Here is a 20,450-nt window from a genome sequence, read left to right as displayed (position 1 = left end):
AGTCGTCGGTAACAGTACCATCGGCACTGCGCAGCGAAGGTATTGACTGCGTCTTGCCGCTTGTGTACTTTACATAAGACCAGAATTTCTTCGGATTTTCTACCAAATTTCGAGACAATGTTTCCTTGTGGAACCTATTAATCTCGCATTGAAGTCCGTGCCAAATTTCGCGCGTCTGTAAATTTTAGCCAATCTTCGGGATTTCGCGTTCTTCTGAACTTCGCATGCTTTTTCCGTTGCCTCTGCAACAGCGTTCGGACCTGTTTTGTGTACCATGGGGGATCAGTTCCATCTCTTACCAATTTATGAGGTATGAATCTCTCAATTGCTGTTGCTACTATATCTTTGAATTTGAGCCACATCTCGTTTACATTTGCATAGTCAGTTCGGAAGGAAGGGAGATTGTCTCTTAGGAAGGCTTCTAGTGACACTTTAATTTGCAACTGTATTTGTATGCACGCATACAGTAAAACTAGGAGTTCATGATGCTGTTATTACACTCAATTGTGGTAATATTGGAAAGTGTTGAGCACTGAAAATTCTGGGAATTAATCCTGGTGAAAATAGTATCACTCGGCTGCAACATTGCGATAAAATGAGGATAGTCAATGGAGACAGGTCTGCATCTAATATCACCAAGAAAGCAAGACAAACACCCAGGAAGATGAAAAAGAAACTGGAAAATCTGCTAGAGGCCAAAGAAGGGCCATCATATGCAGCAGGACAGTTTTAATTAAATGTAAGTAACAAATTTCAAAAGCTATTTTCTTTAAAGTCAATTTCCCGCGAACTAAAATTTTCAGTACATATGCCCCATTATATCAGAAACTACACTCCTGGAAATTGAAATAAGAACACCGTGAATTCATTGTCCCAGGAAGGGGAAACTTTATTGACACATTCCTGGGGTCAGATACATCACACGATCACACTGACAGAACCACAGGCACATAGACACAGGCAACAGAGCATGCACAATGTCGGCACTAGTACAGTGTATATCCACCTTTCGCAGCAATGCAGGCTGCTATTCTCCCATGGAGACGATCGTAGAGATGCTGGATGTAGTCCTGTGGAACGGCTTGCCGTGCCATTTCCACCTGGCGTCTCAGTTGGACCAGCGTTCGTGCTGGACGTGCAGACCGCGTGAGACGACGCTTCATCCAGTCCCAAACATGCTCAATGGGGGACAGATCCGGAGATCTTGCTGGCCAGGGTAGTTGACTTACACCTTCTAGAGCACGTTGGGTGGCACGGGATACATGCGGACGTGCATTGTCCTGTTGGAACAGGAAGTTCCCTTGCCGGTCTAGGAATGGTAGAACGATGGGTTCGATGACGGTTTGGATGTACCGTGCACTATTCAGTGTCCCCTCGACGATCACCAGTGGTGTACGGCCAGTGTAGGAGATCGCTCCCCACACCATGATGCCGGGTGTTGGCCCTGTCGTATGCAGTCCTGATTGTGGCGCTCACCTGCACGGCGCCAAACACGCATACGACCATCATTGGCACCAAGGCAGAAGCGACTCTCATAGCTGAAGACGACACGTCTCCATTCGTCCCTCCATTCACGCCTGTCGCGACACCACTGGAGGCGGGCTGCACGATGTTGGGGCGTGAGCGGAAGACGGCCTAACGGTGTGCGGGACCGTAGCCCAGCTTCATGGAGACGGTTGCGAATGGTCCTCGCCGATACCCCAGGAGCAACAGTGTCCCTAATTTGCTGGGAAGTGGCGGTGCGGTCCCCTACGGCACTGCGTAGGATCCTACGGTCTTGGCGTGCATCCGTGCGTCGCTGCGGTCCGGTCCCAGGTCGACGGGCACGTGCACCTTCCGCCGACAACTGGCGACAACATCGATGTACTGTGGAGACCTCACGCCCCACGTGTTGAGCAATTCGGCGGTACGTCCACCCGGCCTCCCGCATGCCCACTATACACCCTCGCTCAAAGTCCGTCAACTGCACATACGGTTCACGTCCACGCTGTCGCGGCATGCTACCAGTGTTAAAGACTGCGATGGAGCTCCGTATGCCACGGCAAACTGGCTGACACTGACGGCGGCGGTGCACAAATGCTGCGCAGCTAGCGCCATTCGACGGCCAACACCGCGGTTCCTGGTGTGTCCGCTGTGCCGTGCGTGTGATCATTGCTTGTACAGGCCTCTCGCAGTGTCCGGAGCAAGTATGGTGGGTCTGACACACCGGTGTCAATGTGTTCTTTTTTCCATTTCCAGGAGTGTATCATAGATAAATGAATGATATTTTCATAAACTCTGCATAACATAAAAATCCACCTCTGGTACTACATTCATTAATATTCCCCCATTAGGAAGTTCGCAAAAAAATATTTTCTGCAGAAAAAACTTAATATTTTTTGTTAATAAATTTAAAAATGTATTTCTTAAAAACTATAAAATGGATAAAGTAGATTTTAGTACAGTTGACTATTAGCATCATGTAACATACAGTAAAAAAATTAAGGACCTGCATCAAATAGTTTTTTTTTTCAGAAATTGGTCAAATACTTTCCTAAATTAACATTGGTTAGATAGGCAGGGTGTGGTCCCCTTAAGTGCTCCTTTTTCCCGCGTGCCGTTCGAGAGTGGAACGGTAGAGAGACAGCTTGAAGGTGGTTCATTGAACCCTCTGCCAGGCATTTTATTGTGAATAGCAGAGTAGTCATGTAGATGTAGATGTAGATGTCATCACCACACGAAATGAGTCAGCTAATGTCGACACGTTGAAAGGTTTTGTGATGTCACTTCTGCCTATTTCTCATTGAGGAGCCATTTCATCATGTGAAACGCAAAATAAGTTCTGCAATATTTCTCCAAAGTACCACTTGAAGTAGAACCGGTAGGAAGCGAGACTGTACCCTACATCACAAGGAGAAAGGAAGACTTCTTGCTGTATTTGCCATGTTTAGTAAAAGCCCATATTCAGTGAGTTCTATGTTTTACATTACACAGTATGAATATACGATGCTTCTAACAGTCGCGAGGGGTAGAATGTTCAATAATAAAGTGTTCACCTTATGATAATAAGAAAGTTGGTGAATTATTTCTCAGCAAGAGGAAGTGGAACATTTTTGTGACCAGGCAGACGCCTCTATCTAATGTTTTATCAGCTAACAAGAAGTGAACACTGGAGTGTCGCGAGGCTAACAGCGACTTTGTAAATTACAAGGATGAGTTGGAATCTGTCATATCACCGACATCGGTATTCGCGAGGTGAAATATCAGTTTCCTCTATTTTATTCGAGTTTTCACGTAAAGGTCTTCGCAGATGAGATAAGTTTCTAGTTACTCAATGGCTCACAATGATTTCTTAGTCATAATGGCGGGAGGCTTTTTTGCAGTGCGAAAACGACACCCAGCTGTTGTGATTGTGGATGTATCACACTTTTTTAATAGACCTATAATTGATAGGCAGAAATGTTACGCTGCTGCTTCAACGTAAAGGTACCGTGGCTTATGTTCAGACAAACGTTTCTGGGAAGTAATCAAACTACTATCCATGCAAAAACAAAAAGAGTTACATATTTCTGGTCGTAATGGATCTGCTATAGTGTACAAACAGGATGGGCAATACGGCTGTAATAATACGTCCCCTCATCAGCAGTCCTAAGCATACCCTCTAATTTTCAGTGCTGTTCTATCGATAGTGATGTTCATTACAGTACACCAACCCATATCGGTGATGTCTTTCCCAGCAGTATGTCTGCAGGTGCGGTATTCATTATCCAGGGTGTATAGGTGGACAAAAAAGAAAAATTCCTGGATTTATCCCGGATTTCCCAGTTAAAAATACATTTTCTCCTGGATGAAAACATACTTTTTCCCTGTTAACTGACAGTACATTTTCTCTCAGAACTGTATAACTTATCCCTCCTTTGAATGGTTATGGTTTTATACACAGGCGTAGAATTTCCCAGCGCTTTAGAAAATGAAACACAGAGGGAAAAAAACGCTTTGGAAAGATCTTTGATGTGCAGTAACATGAACGCTGCATATTTTCGTATTACGAAAATATAAATTCGAATCCCACCAAACACCGAAAGTTACTTTCCGAAGCATTGAAATCGAGATAGCGATGCGCTTATGTAAGCCAGTCATAGCTCATGTCACATGATTTTCACCAGCCGATGATACCGGGTATTCAGTGCTTATAACACGTGATGAAGTCATCCAATAGCAACATCACTATTATGTAGCGCGAACACACAAACAGTAGAAGTTAATGGTTCAAATTAATATACATAGTGTTGCCACAAGAAAAGTAAAGCTTTCACTTATAATATTGTTCTATAAGATTAATACACTGGAAGAGAAGCTAAGCTTTCACATATAATGTTGGTCTTTTATGCGCGTATTACAGTTTAAGATATATCACACAAATGTGCCATTAAAATTTTTAATAATGACGTAAATGTCTGTTATTCTCGGCTCAAAATACATCTAAATGGCTCGTCATCAAAGAGTTTATTTTTAAACGAGATTCAAACGCTCTTTCATTTAAGAAATTCATCGTAGATTCTCGTACGTAGTTCAACTTGCGTAAAAGGAAATTTTTTTTTTCTTTATTGTTATTTTGAAACCTGTAGTACAGGCAGGCCTGCAGCAGCATACGACGCCGCTCTTTGGCCGCAGAGAAACACAGATATACAAATGAAGACAGTTAGAGAAAAAACATGGTGGACATATAAACGGAGACAAACACTTTTTAAAATACACGGTGCCATTTACGGGCGTAGAGTCCAAGATAAAATTGTTCAGACACTTGGACACAGACAGAGACGAAAATTGTCACACGTGAACGTAGGTGCACAAAACGAATAACACTGAACCACTTAAGTACAAAACGACGGCACACACAGAACACGAGGCGTTGATCTCTGGCGCGCGAATGTTCACTAACCGTGTACGAGTCCGGGGACCTGCCAAGAGAGGAGGAGGGGGGGTGGGAGAGGGAGAGGGGAGAGCAGATGCCATGGGAAGGGGAGATAGGGGGAAGGGAGGAAGGGGGAGGGGAAGTCCAGGGGAGGAGGGAAGGAGAGAGGGGGTGGGGGAAAAGGAAAGAGGAGGGAGGGTGCCTAAAGGAAAGGACAGAGGAAGTGGGGGGGAAGGATCATCTACGCCTCCTATCGAGGGGTAGATGGAGGGGAGGAGGACATCATCAGAGAGGGGGAGCTGGCGGAAGCCACCTTGGGAGAGGTTGAGGAGGGTGGAGAGATGGAGACCGGGTGGGACGTGGGAATACAGGCGCGGCAGCGGGCGGGGGTGGGAGAAGATGGGTAAGACAAGCGGATGAGGAGGATCGAGTTTGCGGGAGGTGTACAGGATCCATATCCATTCAAGGAAAAGGAGGAGGTGGGGGAAGGGGATGAGATCGTACAGGATCCGCGTGGGGGCGGGGAGACGGATGTGATAAGCGAGGCGGAGAGCATGGCATTCAAGGATTTGGAGGGGTTTATAAAAGGTAGGGGGGGGGGGGGCGGAGATCCAGGCCGGATGGGCGTAACAAAGTATAGGGTGGATGAGGGATTTATAGGTGTGGAGGATGGTGGTGGGGTCCAGACCCCACGTACGGCCGGAAGGAAATTTTCTTTGATAGTAACGCTTTTCAAACAACCATTCGGAATATTTTCCTGCGACCTATTAGAAATAGGTTCGGTTGTGCAGTTGCCAGAGGGCGCCAGATTACAGGCGTCACCGCGCTTGCGCAGGTACGATGTTGTAGGGAGCCGTATGTTCGTATGCGTAAAACATTAAAATATCTTACACTAGGTGATAACAGAAACGAGACATTCGAAACCTGCGGCTGCTTACACATCCAACAGCCACATTTCTGTAGCCAGAAGCGGGAGAAGGTACTACTCAACGGCGCATGCGCTTGATTCCGCTTGTAACTGCTGAAAAGAATCTAATGTAAAAAGTTGTGACATCACGCTCATCGGAGGCAATTTGTTGTTACGAATCGTTGCATATTCTTCCTAAAGCCTTTGACAAATTTTGCTCTTGGCAGACGCTTGTATGAGCACTTTGTTTTGTTGTTGTATATGGCACATTTACTTTGCAGTTTAAGTTTTATTTTCGTTTCTTCACTCGTTCATGTTTTACTGCTTAAGTATTATTCTGCAGTAGCGGGATACAGTAATATTCTTTGTTAGAGTATCGGTTCTTACCAGTCAAAATTACAAAAATTTGACTGAAAACAATGAAAAATTCCCGGAATTCTAAAATATTCCCGGGTTTTTCCCGGTTCTCTCCCAGATGAAAAAATTCCCGGGTTTTTCCCAGATCTCCCGGTTGTCCCGGGTAGTATCGACACCCCGGGGATAACAAGGCCGCCCAGCAGTGTTAGTGACGTCACACTAAGCGGCCCATAGCCGACGCAGCAGTCCACGGACACCTCCGTACAGACGCGCCTGGTGCTAACGATCTTCTGTCCGTCATACAGAAAGGAGCGAACTGTAATTCGAACGAAAGACCAAATAATATATATTCTTGTAAACAGCATAAAGGTTCATAGCGAAATACCGACTACATATACGGGCAGGAATAAGTTTAATCGATTGAGGAACTTTGCCACTATGTTATAATTGTCAGAACACTATTTAGCTTTAAAACTCGCATACAGGTGGTGACAAATGCCAACTGACAGCAGGACTTAACATTTTCAACCTATTACACTGAAAGTAAATTATCTTAAACACTGTCATACATAGCAAAACCCTCACAACTTTCGTTTACAATAAGGTAACAAGAGTTCGCTTTATCTCATAAAACACATGACTGTTGTGAATTTACTCATATGTTCATGGTGACAGCTCTTTTCAAGAATTTTTACAAGTGTATCCCCAGTAATAAAGAATGGAAACAAAATATAGATATCAAATATTCTCCTTTTAACATAGACATCACTGACCACAAGATTCTGTCTTGCACTGTGATACTAAGGGACTGCTCTTTCCTTTAAGAAAAGCCTGACAATTTGAAGTTCACTCTGCTATTGAAGATACACTTCTTGAAACAATATTAAAAATGTTACGAAAGGTAAGGAAATGAAAAACAACCAAGTGCATTACATGTAAGAATGTGAGCAAAAGGCTGAGGCTCTCTTTACTTACCATTTTCAGTCCCTCTACAGCTTATTTCCTTTTCCACGTAGAAATCACCAACTGCAAGTCTCATCATTGCTGTCTGTTACTAACAAAGTGCTTTTCTATTTAGAAAACCTGACAATTTGATGTTCATTCTGGTACTGAAGATAAACACTTTTCAGAGGAGTTCTAGAACCTATTCCTGCCCGTATATGTAATCGGTATTTCGTTATGAACCTTTATGCTGTTTACAAGAATATATATAATTTGGTCTTTGGTTCGAATTACAGTTCGCTCCTTTCTGTGTGACGGACAGAAGATCGTTAGCACCAGGCGCGTCTGTACGGAGGTGTCCGTGGACTGCTGCGTCGGCTATGGGCCGCTTAGTGTGACGTCACTAACACTGTTGGACGGCTTTGTTATCCCGGGGGTGTCGGTCGTATACACCCTGTAATCACACACAGTGCTGGACGCCTGTCCTCCACAACACTTGTTTGAGAGGATCTTGGCAGGACGCAGCACCTTCCAGAAGCGCAGATTCGAAGACAATTTCCTAAGACTGAGGAGAATCGAGACATATAGCCGGTGTGAGTGTAGGCATACCATAATTTTTTTGGGCACTGTACAGACATAAAAGATAACTGCACTGTTTGTGTAAAACGTGTATATATTGCAGTGTAATGTTATGGTATGACCAGAGAAAATGAGTGTGTGTCTTATCGTGAGGGAGGTATAGATTCAGCACGTCGATAGTCGTAAGGGGGATGGAAGATTTTTTTTTTTTTTTTTTTTTTGTACGTGGAGAATTATGTGCGCTATAGACACTGAGATTCATTACAGAACCACGGTCATAAAGAGGGGACATATCCAATACATTGCTTAGTGTCAGACTGTGGCAGCAATCCTAATATTTAATTGTAGTTACCCCGAACTGATTCGAACAAGATGGAGGCAAGGTATCTACGTAAAGTTCTGTGAAAGCGAGTGTTCGAAGACAAGTTGAAGCAGACCATCCATCTCTGGCGGGAATGCCGTCACTCATCAACCACCAGCCGGTGTGGCCGAGCGGTTCTAGGCGCTTCAGTCTGGAACCGCGTGACCGCTACGGTCGCAGGTCCGAATCCTGCCTCAGGCATGGATGTGTGTGATGTCCTTAGGTTAGTTTAAGTAGTTCTAAGTTCTAGGGGACTGATGACCTCAGCAGTTAAGTCCCGTAGTGCTGAGAGCCATTTGAACCATTTGAATTTCCATGCAGGCAACCTGAGACATCACGAAAGCTCCGAAAAAAGTGACGGTTAACTATTTCTGCAGCACTTTATGATTTCTGGGAAGGGACTGATAACTAACGGACAGGCTGTCCAATTACATCTCTCTCAGCACTGGATTCACATCACAACTCTGCGTCAAAACGCCAGTAACAGTGCGTAGGTGAACACGTATTTTGACATGAATTTCTCAGGTGCCACGTATAAAAGGGATGCCGCCACCTCATCCTTGCAGCACCTGCTGTGACACCTGCACATGGTTCTGGAGCTGACGGCTTGGGGTTGGGTTGGGTTGGGTTGGGTTGGGTTGTTTAGGGGAAGAGACCAGACAGCGAGGTCATCGATCTCATCGGATTGGGGAAGGATGGGGAAGGAAGTCGGTCGTGCCCTTTCAAAGGAACCATCCCAGCATTTGCCTGGAGCGATTTAGGGAAATCACGGAAAACCTAAATCAGGATGGCCGGACGCGGGATTGAACCGTCATCCTCCCGAATGCGAGTCCGGTGTGCTGACCACTGCGCCACCTCGCTCGGTAGAGCTGGCGGCCACATCGTCACTTCGAGGGGGCCGCCGGTGCATCCCGAGTCCTGGGAGAGCGTGCGGTAGCGTCCTGTGTGGCCCAGTGGACAGGGGGCGGTGCAGGCTTCATGACCGGAAGATTTCTAACTGTGTGTAATTACCTGTGATGCGTGTATCATGACGGCATTCCTTGCGCAATAGGAATGAAAAAAGACATACGATCCATGTAATTACTTCTCACAAGACCTGCGTCTATCCAAACAGCAGAGAATGATGAGAAAGTGAAATCAAAGCCCCGAAAACTGATTTTTTTATGAAAAAACTATATACCCTTTAATTTCCCTTCATGAGATCCTTGCTCTCCACCAGAGAACTGCCAATTTCCAGGTAGAGATGGGGTGGAGAGGGGCAGGGGGTGGTGATCGATTTTCTGAAAAATTGATTAAATAAATAACCTATATTCCATACACTGCCTTGAATCCCCTAAATTGTTTAAATAAACAATATACCACACATTGTACAAATTGTTTAAACAGTATTCCATACACAGCAATCGATTACTGGACAAATTCTTTACCTAAATAAATAACCTATATTCCACATACTGCAATAAATAACTAAGCAATATTCTTGTGGTGTGCGTACTGTAAGACCTTCGGTACACACACCATCAGATTATTTGACTTGTCGCTCTAACGAAGTGGGCGAGTGTCAGCAATATGTCTCGTGGTCTTATCGTGGCGTATTTATCTTCTGCCGTTAGGTCATAAGATAGAAATGCCACTTGCATGCTTAGAGTAGCAGATTGATGGTGACCAACTTTAAACAGAACTTTCACACACATTTATTAAAAGAATAACAATCATAGACATTACTTAACTTGATTCTGGATGCTGTTTACAATTGACAATCTGAAGTTCCTTTGGTCTTGGTACGTTAATCTTATCTCACATATTTCTGATACTTGACAAAGTGTCTAGCCATTTGTCTTCATGGCTATGTACAGGAATATGGTAATCTTATTAAGCGCATACTGAAACTTGACTATAGACTGGGGCAGACAAATACAGACTAATGCAGACTGACTAATCGGAGGTCTATACACTCGTCATAATACCTTGAGCGTTCAGGTATCACTGCGCGAGTGTGATCCGCGAGATCAGCCAGCGAGACAGTCTATAAATGGAGTCAGACACAGCCTTTGCATAGGGGCAAGTGTTTGCTACAGTGATTGACAGTGTGTTGTCCAAGACAGACACAGTCTTGTTGACATGGTATTCAGTAATACATGTCTTGACAGGTTGGTTCAAATGGCTCTGAGCACTATGGGACTTAACATCTGAGGTCATCAGTCCCCTAGAACTTAGAACTACTTGAACCTAACTAACCTAAGGACATCACACAGATCCATGCCCGTGGCAGGATTCGAACCTGCAACCGTAGCGGTGACGCGGTTCCAGACTGTAGCGCCTTTAACCGCTTGGCCACACCGGCCGGCTCTTGACAGGTCACTGCGTAGTTGCGTGTGTCCGCAAGCATCTGACAAGTTGCTGTACAACTTAAGTTGGTATCGCAGCAAAATAATGTGTATATTTGCGAATCTGTAATTTGTTTCCACTGTCACAGTTCCTCCGTCCACCTCGGAGCACCTAAATCTAATACACACATCAAAAAAAGTTTTTCATCAGCCCAGTTCCCAGAACTCCTGCAGATAGACATTCCTTTGACTTTTCAGAGATGTCACTAAGCCCGCCCAAAGACGTAAATAAACATGCGTCACCAGGGTCTATTAGACGGAGGGGGTCCGACAGCTGACCAGTTCCACTCATTCCACTAGGAAGGAGGTACACGGCTCGTGTTGTCTTTAGTTCATCGGCGTCAAGATGATTAAAACCGTCGTTAGATCGTGTCCGCATTGTTACTTTGTGCCAGGAAGGGCTCTCAACAAGGGAAGTGTCCAGGCATCTCGGAAGGAACCAGCAATGTTGTTCGGACATGGAGGAAATAGAGATGGATAGGAATTGTCGATGACATGCCTCGCTCAGGCCGCCCGAGGGCTACTACTCCAGTGGATGGCCGCAACATATGGATTATGGCTCGGAGGAACCCTGACAGCAACGCCACAATGTTGAATAATTCTTTTCATGCAGCCACAGGATGTCGTGTTACGACTCAAAATGTGTGCTATAGGCTGCATGATGCACAGCTTCACTCCCGACGTCCATGGCGAGGTCCGTCTTTGCAACCACGACACCATGCAGCATGGTACAGATGAACCCGACCAATAGTGCAACCATATTGGCAGCACATTTGCGAGGCTTTCGTCTCCATGGACGACAACTAGCGCCCCCATCGTGCACATCTTGTGAATGACTTCCTTCAGGATAACGACATAGCTCGACTAGACAGGCCAGCACTTTCTCCAGACATGAACCCTATTGAACACGCCTGGGATATTTTGAAAAGGGCTGTTTATGGAGGACGTGACTCACCAACCACTCTGACACATTGATTCAGATCAGGTGATCTTGCAGCCCACACATCGGGGAAACCTCTCGATAACACATTCGTGGTAGGTTGCACTAAGCAGATCTTTCACTGGACGAGTAACACGAGGTGTTACCCCAACCTACATGAAAACAGTGGTTTCCACACAGCTGCATTCTTCCAAAACAGGAATGATACACCATACGAGGTCTCGATAACGCGCAAACATCATGGTAGACCTGTCAGGTCCTCTGAGTGTATTCTCGTTAAAGATGAGTGGACTGACAGTAAAGGTACTTATGAATCAACACCTCACAGTTACATACAACAAGTGTCGTGGCTCTTTGCGCACAACACGTGGTTTAACGGTACCCCAAATGTGACAGTGCTGTGTATTCACTGCAGCCTGTAGTGTAAAATCTGCCTCATCACTCCACAGAATATTGTCTGGCCACGTGTCATCAACTTTGATCCGTGCCAGATTTTCAGAACGTTGCTACAATCAGACATTTCAGTTGGTGCACCGTCTGGATCTTCCACAGGTAGCACTGTTAAACAGACTACAGAACTTTCTGTACTGTTGACTTTGGGATGGACAAGTCTCTTGAGAGTGCGCGAACATTAGCTCTACCCAGGGCATGTGCTGCACAGTCAGTTACAGCAACAGCAACCTCATCACTAACTTCCTCTAGGATGGGATTCCTTTCTCTTTCAGATAGCATGTTGTCGAATTTAATCATCATCATCTTTGAACCATTTGATGATATCAGGCCTTCCTCAGTCCCTCCAGTTGGCGATACTCTCTCAATGGAGCACTGTAATTGCCGCCATTTCACTAACAGCACACGGGCTCTCTTCTCGATAGCCACACTGTTCACTCACGTCATGGCTTGTCAAATTACGGTGTGGATGTAACACCATCACACAAACTGCGTACAGTGCCAGATTGGCGCCTGGTGGCCAAAACGGGAACTAATTTTTTTCCAGCAGAAATCGGTTCCACATTAATACATTAGCCTATATATCAAATTTAGATGCCATATACACTCCTGGAAATGGAAAAAAGAACACATTGACACCGGTGTGTCAGACCCACCATACTTGCTGCGGACACTGCGAGAGGGCTGTACAAGCAATGATCACACGCACGGCACAGCGGACACACCAGGAACCGCGGTGTTGGCCGTCGAATGGCGCTAGCTGCGCAGCATTTGTGCACCGCCGCCGTCAGTGTCAGCCAGTTTGCCGTGGCATACGGAGCTCCATCGCAGTCTTTAACACTGGTAGCATGCCGCGACAGCGTGGACGTGATCCGTATGTGCAGTTGACGGACTTTGAGCGTGGGCGTATAGTGGGCATGCGGGAGGCCGGGTGGACGTACCGCCAAATTGCTCAACACGTGGGGCGTGAGGTCTCCACAGTACATCGATGTTGTCGCCAGTGGTCGGCGGAAGGTGCACGTGCCCGTCGACCTGGGACCGGACCGCAGCGACGCACGGATGCACGCCAAGACCGTAGGATCCTACGCAGTGCCATAGGGGACCGCACCGCCACTTCCCAGCAAATTAGGGACACTGTTGCTCCTGGGGTATCGGCGAGGACCATTCGCAACCGTCTCCATGAAGCTGGGTTACGGTCCCGCACACCGTTAGGCCGTCTTCCGCTCACGCCCCAACATCGTGCAGCCCGCCTCCAGTGGTGTCGCGACAGGCGTGAATGGAGGGACGAATGGAGACGTGTCGTCTTCAGCGATGAGAGTCGCTTCTGCCTGGGTGCCAATGATGGTCGTATGCGTGTTTGGCGCCGTGCAGGTGAGCGCCACAATCAGGACTGCATACGACCGAGGCACACTGGGCCAACACCCGGCATCATGGTGTGGGGAGCGATCTCCTACACTGGCCGTACACTACTGGTGATCGTCGAGGGGACAGTGAATAGTGCACGGTACATCCAAACCGTCATCGAACCCATCGTTCTACCATTCCTAGACCGGCAAGGGAACTTGCTGTTCCAACAGGACAATGCACGTCCGCATGTATCCCGTGCCACCCAACGTGCTCTAGAAGGTGTAAGTCAACTACCCTGGCCAGCAAGATCTCCGGATCTGTCCCACATTGAGCATGTTTGGGACTGGATGAAGCGTCGTCTCACGCGGTCTGCACGTCCAGCACGAACGCTGGTCCAACTGAGGCGCCAGGTGGAAATGGCATGGCAAGCCGTTCCACAGGACTACATCCAGCATCTCTACGATCGTCTCCATGGGGGAATAGCAGCCTGCATTGCTGCGAAAGGTGGATATACACTGTACTAGTGCCGACATTGTGCATGCTCTGTTGCCTGTGTCTATGTGCCTGTGGTTCTGTCAGTGTGATCATGTGATGTATCTGACCCCAGGAATGTGTCAATAAAGTTTCCCCTTCCTGGGACAATGAATTCACGGTGTTCTTATTTCAATTTCCAGGAGTGTAGATGCAGCCCACACTGGACCTCAGGAGTAACTGCACATTAATTTCAACCACTCGGTACTGAGAGGATGTGCAGTGGAACGATCACATACAGTCAGTATCATAGGAGCTGAATGGAAGACTTGAACTTGCATGAAGAGTTCTGGGAAGATGCGGTGCATTTGTTTAAGAAATCGCTTACAAGGTCCTATTCAACGAGTTCTAGTATGTTGTTCCACTTTATGAAGTAGGTGTTGAACAAATTCAGAGGAGCACTGCTAGCCTCATAACATGTTGGTACAGTCCATATGAATGTGTTATATGCTGAAAAGCCAAAGAAACTGGTACACCTGCCAAATATTGTGTAGGACCCCTGCGAGCACGCAGAAGAGCCACAACCCAACTAATGTCTGAAGGAGTGCTGGAGGGAACTGACACATGAATCTTGCAGAGCTGTCCATAAATGCATAAGAGATTGATGGGGTGGAGATCTCTTCTGAGCAGCGCAGTGCAAGGCATCCCAGATATGCTCAACAATGTTCGTGTCTGGGGAGTTTGGTGGCCACTGGAAGTGTTTAAAATCAGAAGTGTGTTCCTGAAGCCACTCTGTAGCAGTTGTGGACGCGTGGGGTGTCACATTGTCCTGCTGCAATTACCCAAGTCCGTCGGAATGCGCAATAAACGTGAATTGATGCTTATGTACACGTCACCTGTCAGAAGTATATCTAGATGTATCAGGGACCCCATATCACTCCAACTGCACAAGCCCTACACCATTGCAGAACCTCCACCAACTTGAACAGTCCTCTGCTGATATGCATGGATTCATGAGATTGTCTCCATCCCCATACATGTCCATCTCCTCGATACAGTTTGAAACGAGACTTGTCCGGCCAAGCAACATGTTTCCAGTCATCAAAAGTTCAGTGTCGGCGTTTACAGGTCCAGGCGAGGTGTAAAGCTTTCTGTCATGCAGTCATCGGGGGCACACGAGTGGGCGTTCGGTTCAGAAAGCCCATATCGATGATGTTTCGTTGAATGGTTCACACGCTGACACTTGCTGATATCTGCAGCAATCTGAGGAAGGGTTGCACTTCTGTCACATCGAATGATTGTCTTCAGCCGTCGTCAGTCCCATTCTTTTTCCGGCCGCAACGATGTTGGAGAATTGATGTTTTACCAGATTCCTGATATTCACGGTACACTTATGAAATGGTCATACAGGAAAATCCGCTCTTCATAGCTACCTCTGAAATGCTGTGTCCCATTGCACTTGCACCGACTATAACACTAAGTTCAGACTCACTTAAATGTTGATAACCTGACATTGTAGCAGTAGTAACCCATCTAACAACTGCACCAGACTCTTGTTGTCTTATACAGGCATTGCTGACCACAGCGCCATATTCTGCCTGTTTACATATCTCTGTATTTGAATACGCATGCCTATACCAATTTCTTTGGTACTTCAGTGTATATACACTACTGGTCATTAAAATTGGTACACCACGAAGATGACGTGCTACAGATGCGAAATTTAACCGACAGGAAGAAGATGCTGTGATATGCAAATGATTACCTTTTCAGAGCATTCACACAAGGTTCGCGCCGGGGGCGACACCTACCATGTGCTGACATGAGGAAAGTTTCCAACCGATTTCTCATACACAAACAGCAGTTGAACGGGCGTTGCCTGGTGAAACGTTGTTGTGATGCCTCGTGTAAGCAGGAGAAATGCGAACCATCACGTTTCCGACTTTGATAAAGGTCGGATTGTAGCCTATTGCGATTGCGGTTTATCGTATCGCGACGTTGCTGCTCGCGTTGGTCGAGATCCAAGGACCGTTAGCACAATATGGAATTGGTGGGTTCAGGAGGGGAATGCGGAATGCCGTGCTGGATCACAACGGCCTCGTACCACTAGCATCTTATCATGGCTGCAACAGCTCGTGCAGCCACGTCTCGATCCCTGAGTCAACAGATGGGGACGTTTGCAAGACAACAACCATCTGTACGAACAGTTCGAAGACGTTTGCAGCAGCACGGACTATCAGCTCGGAGACCGTGGCTGTGGTTACCCTTGACGCTGCATCACACACAGGAGCGCCTGCGATGTTGTACTCAACGACGAACCTGGGTGCACTAATGGCAAAACGTCATTTTTTCGAATGAATCCAGGTTCTGTTTACAACATTATGATGGTCGCATCCGTGTTTGGCGACATCGCGGTGAACACACACTGGAAGCGTGTGGAAGCCATCGGTCACACGTCTCGATCACCTCTTGTTCGCATTAACGGCACTTTGAACAATGGACTTTACATTGCAGATGTGTTACGACCCGTGGCTCTACCCTTCATTCGATCCCTGTGAAACCCTGCATTTCAAGAGGATAATGCACGACCGCACGTTGCAGGTCCCGTACGGGCCTTTCTGGATGCAGGAAATGTTCGACTGCTGCCCTGGCCAGCACATTCTCCAGATCTCTCACCAACTGAAAACGTCTGGTCAATGGTGGCCTAGCAACTGGCTCGTCACAATACGCCAGTCACTACTCTTGATGAACTGTGGTATCGTGTTGAAGCGGCATGGGCAGCTGTACCTGTACACGCCATCCGAGCTCTGTTTGACTCAATGCCCAGGCGTATGAAGGCCGTTATTACGGCCAGAGGTGGTTGTTCGGGGTACAGACTTCTCAGGATCTATGCACCGAGATTGCGTGAAAAAGTAATCACATGTCAGTTCTAGTATAATATATTTCTCCAATGAATACCCGTTTATCATCTGCATTTCTTCTTGGTGTAGCAATTTTAATGGCCAGTAGTGTATGTTCAGGGAAGTTAAGTAGGAATCAAGAGGAAAGACAACGTAATTGTTGTGAAACTGTTTTGTTTAAATTTAGGCAAGTGCTGTCACTGCCGTACACCTCAAGTTTATGACAGAGATCAGGGTGTATGCAGAGACATTTAGACAGTCATTCTCCTGTGTATCTTGAAGTTTTCCCGGCGTATTGATTGGTCCATCATATTTCGGGCTTGCAGCCGGATCACGTTGACATCTTGGCACGATATTTCGGCTAACAAACATGCAGCCATCTTCAGGTGAGTACGAGACTGAAGATTACTGGTGCGCGTCGTTCTATATATACCGTAAATTGGCGCGGCGGCGCCTGCGCAGTGGAGCGGGCCGCTATCTAATTTGGCGCGCTCTGCAGCACAAGCGGGCTGCGCATGCGTAGTGGTGTACCTACATTTGCGCTATCTGTCGTAGAGCGCCTTCGCGCAGCTGAGGCGCGGTAGTCGAAAGTATAAAATCAATTTTCGTCAGCCGTCGCAATAGATGCAGAACAATGTCTGTGTGAAGCGATTAAAGAAATTACAGGGTCCCATGCTTTATCCATCTGAAAGCCGCCGTCTCGATTAATAAGATCTTCTGCCAATCGTATCTCCACGGACTCCTTGATAATGGATTCCCAGAAAGATCTAGTTGTCGCTAAAATTTTTGTTCCACAATAATCCACGGAGTGTCCCGTCGAGATACAGTGTTCTGCTATGGCTGATTTGTTGGGCTGTAGTAGACGTGTGTGGCGCTCATGCTCCACGCATCTTTCCCGTACTGTGCGAGTAGTTTGGCCAATGTAGGATTTGCCACATTGACAAGGGATCTTATAAATACCCGCCTTCCTCAGACCCAGATCGTCCTTCACAGAGCCAAGCAAAGCCGATATTTTCGTAGGTGGTCGGAAGATCACTTTAACACAATGCTTCTTTAAAATCCTTCCTATTTTAGAGGAGAGGTTACCCACATACGGAAGGAACGCCCTGGACCTGACCACCTCTTTGTCTTCTTCTTCTTGTTTCTCTTTACATTTCTTCTTTGTTATAGCTGTGCGGATTTGGCGTGTAGAATATCCATTCTCCCTGAAGACGGATTGCAAATGTTCTAATTCTTTAGTAAGGCTGTCCTTACCAGATACCACATGTGCCCGGTGCACCAGAGTACGCAGCAGACCCATGGTTTGTGCAGGGCGGTGGCAGCTTGTCGCCTGCAAATACAGATCTGTGTGTGTGGGCTTCCGGTAGACGGAGTGCCCCAAAGATCCATCAATTCTACGATTGACAAGGACATCCAGAAACGGCAGACATCTATCTTTTTCGACCTCCATGGTAAACTGAATATTCTTGTGAATGGAATTCAGATGTTTTAAGAATCCTGCCAGTTTTTCTTCTCCATGGGGCCAAACTACAAATGTGTCATCCACGTAACGCCAGAAGACTTTCGGTTTAAATTCAGCCGACTCGAGTGCCTTCTCCTCAAAGTCCTCCATAAAAAGGTTTGCTACCAGAGGGGACAAAGGACTGCCCATGGCAACACCGTCAACTTGTTCAAAATATTCATTATTGAATAAGAAATAAGTTGAGGATAGGCAATGATGAAATAATGCTGTTATGTCGGCTTCGAACCTTCTGCTAATGAGTGCCAGTGAATCCATCAGTGGAACCTTAGTAAATAAAGAGACGACATCAAAACTCACTAATAAGTCAGAATTGTGGAATTGGACCGACTTCATTCTACTAATAAAATCGGCGGAATTACGAATGTGATGTTGACACTTGCCCACATAAGGTGTTCCGAAAATTCATAAAGAGGGATTACCATTACGCCCCATTGTCAGTAATATCGGTGCGCCAACCTATGACTTAGCACAACATCTGTCTTCGTTACTGAGACCCCTGCTGTGTACCGTACAATGGCTTGCCGAGTATTCACTCGGATGTGGAAGCAGAGCACGGGCAGCCTGCCGACGCCCTGGCCGCAACGTACCTCTTGGGGGTGTGGCCGAGCAGGACCTGGAGGCTCTTTAGGTAGGACGGTGCCGACACGATGACCACCTCGTCGCTGGTGACGGCCACGTGCGGGGGTAGCAGTGTCCCGAGGTACTCCAGCCACGGTACCGACGGGTAGTCGGTCTGCAGCTGCTCTACAGTGCGCGGGTTGTACAGCTGCGTCACGTTGCGTCGCGCCTCTTGTGGCAGCGAGATCTGTGGAACAGTGGCGACCGTGTCGTGACCATCGACCTTGTGTGTGTGTGGCCCATTCTATCAGACTTCAAGGAAAACAGCCTAATTTCAATACGAAATTGATCATGAAATGCAGATGAAAACTGAAAAAAATTGCAGGAATGTAGGGAATTAAGGAGATGGAGCCTGGATAATTTAAGGGGCTCCGGAACGCCCTATACTTGCAATGTTAAAATAACGCTTATAAATTACATCTTTCCTCACAAAGTATTTGAGGTAGGAAGTTGAACATTTTACAGATTATTTATTGGGATATGGGCTACAACTTAACACAGGGATTTTACAACATTTTAGTTCAGTTATTAAAGATGATTTTTTTTCAATTGTAATGAAAATTCACAACATTTTTTTGCAATTTTTTATTTATATATTCAAAAATATACAGTTTTTTGGAAAAAGGCTGTGTTAAATTATGCAGAAGGTACTGTGTAACATTTACTGAAAGTTTGAAACAAATATGTTTGAAAGATCCTTAGAAAACATGTAATTAGTATGAGAAAATAAAAGTTTTGGGAATCGAGCGACAAAGATTGGATTAACTTTTTAGTGCATTCCAGGTCCATAGGATGGATTATCTTCGTCCTCTGCAAACTCCTCCTCCAGCTTCCTCTTGTTCCTCCTCCTGTTTTCTCTTGCTTGTATTTCTAGACTCTTTACAGCCCTGTCTGCAGCCCGAAGGCGTTCCTTGTCTAAAGCAAGCATCGCTCGTACCATGTTAGAACCTATCTTCATTCCCATATTTCTAAATACCTTGCACCTTACAATGTTGCCATCATTGAAAGTCGCAACAGCATCATACACACCAAAGTGAAGTGTTTCTATTCCAATAAATACAGTCTTCGGGATTCTCGAACATATAACACTATTTACACTTTCATTGGAGTTTTGAGTTTTTCCACCAGCGATATATACTGAAACATCACAGGTTAGCCACAACACATACTTTATCTCACATCACTAAAATGTACCTGATGAACACGGACGTTAATAATAACACCATTTGACAGCAGTTTAACAGCGCCACAGTGGGTCACGCCCATGTAGAACACATTAAAAAAAAATTAAAAATAGTTGTAGTCTTCGGAATTGAATAAATTATATATCTATTAAAAGGTAATAGTCTGCAGATTCAGAAAACGCAAAAAAGTAAAAATTGAACTTTTCATGATTTTGAGCCTTTCCGGAGCCCCTTAAATGAGTGACTGACTGTTGAGAGTTTGAGAGGGTGCATTAGATAACGACTGACTGAAACCTGAGAAAGGCCGGCCGTGGTGGCCGTTATGTAATGGGACGCGAAATTGAAGCGTGTTTTTTTTTTTTTTTTTTTTTTTTTTTTTTTATGTACGGAGAGGGCGGCGCAACGAACGGAGGCAGCATCTTCGCTGCCGGGACCAGAGAGAAAATTGCTGGCCACTATACGTCGCGGGTCGACAGCCAAAGAGCAACAGAAGATCCTGAAACCGAGTTGTTGCGTCGTGCTTCTAAAAATCGAAAAAATAGGAATTTGTAATGTTTTGTACAACAATGACGTCATAGAAAGTTTAATCTT

General features: G+C 46.0%; 1 protein-coding gene across 1 annotated transcript in view; it reads right to left on the bottom strand.

The window, feature by feature from the left end:
* LOC126108186 (neprilysin-2-like) overlaps positions 1 to 20,450 on the bottom strand; it is a 246,429-nt gene that overhangs the window by 77,106 nt on the left and 148,873 nt on the right. The window contains exon 7 of the mRNA XM_049913426.1: positions 18,645 to 18,862. Within this exon, the coding sequence (XP_049769383.1) occupies positions 18,645 to 18,862 (218 nt within the window). The remainder of the gene's footprint in view (positions 1 to 18,644; positions 18,863 to 20,450) is intronic.

Source organism: Schistocerca cancellata, chromosome 11, assembly GCF_023864275.1.
Source record: "Schistocerca cancellata isolate TAMUIC-IGC-003103 chromosome 11, iqSchCanc2.1, whole genome shotgun sequence".
Classification (NCBI taxonomy): Eukaryota; Metazoa; Arthropoda; class Insecta; order Orthoptera; family Acrididae; genus Schistocerca; species Schistocerca cancellata.
This window is presented reverse-complemented; position numbering and strand designations above follow the sequence as displayed.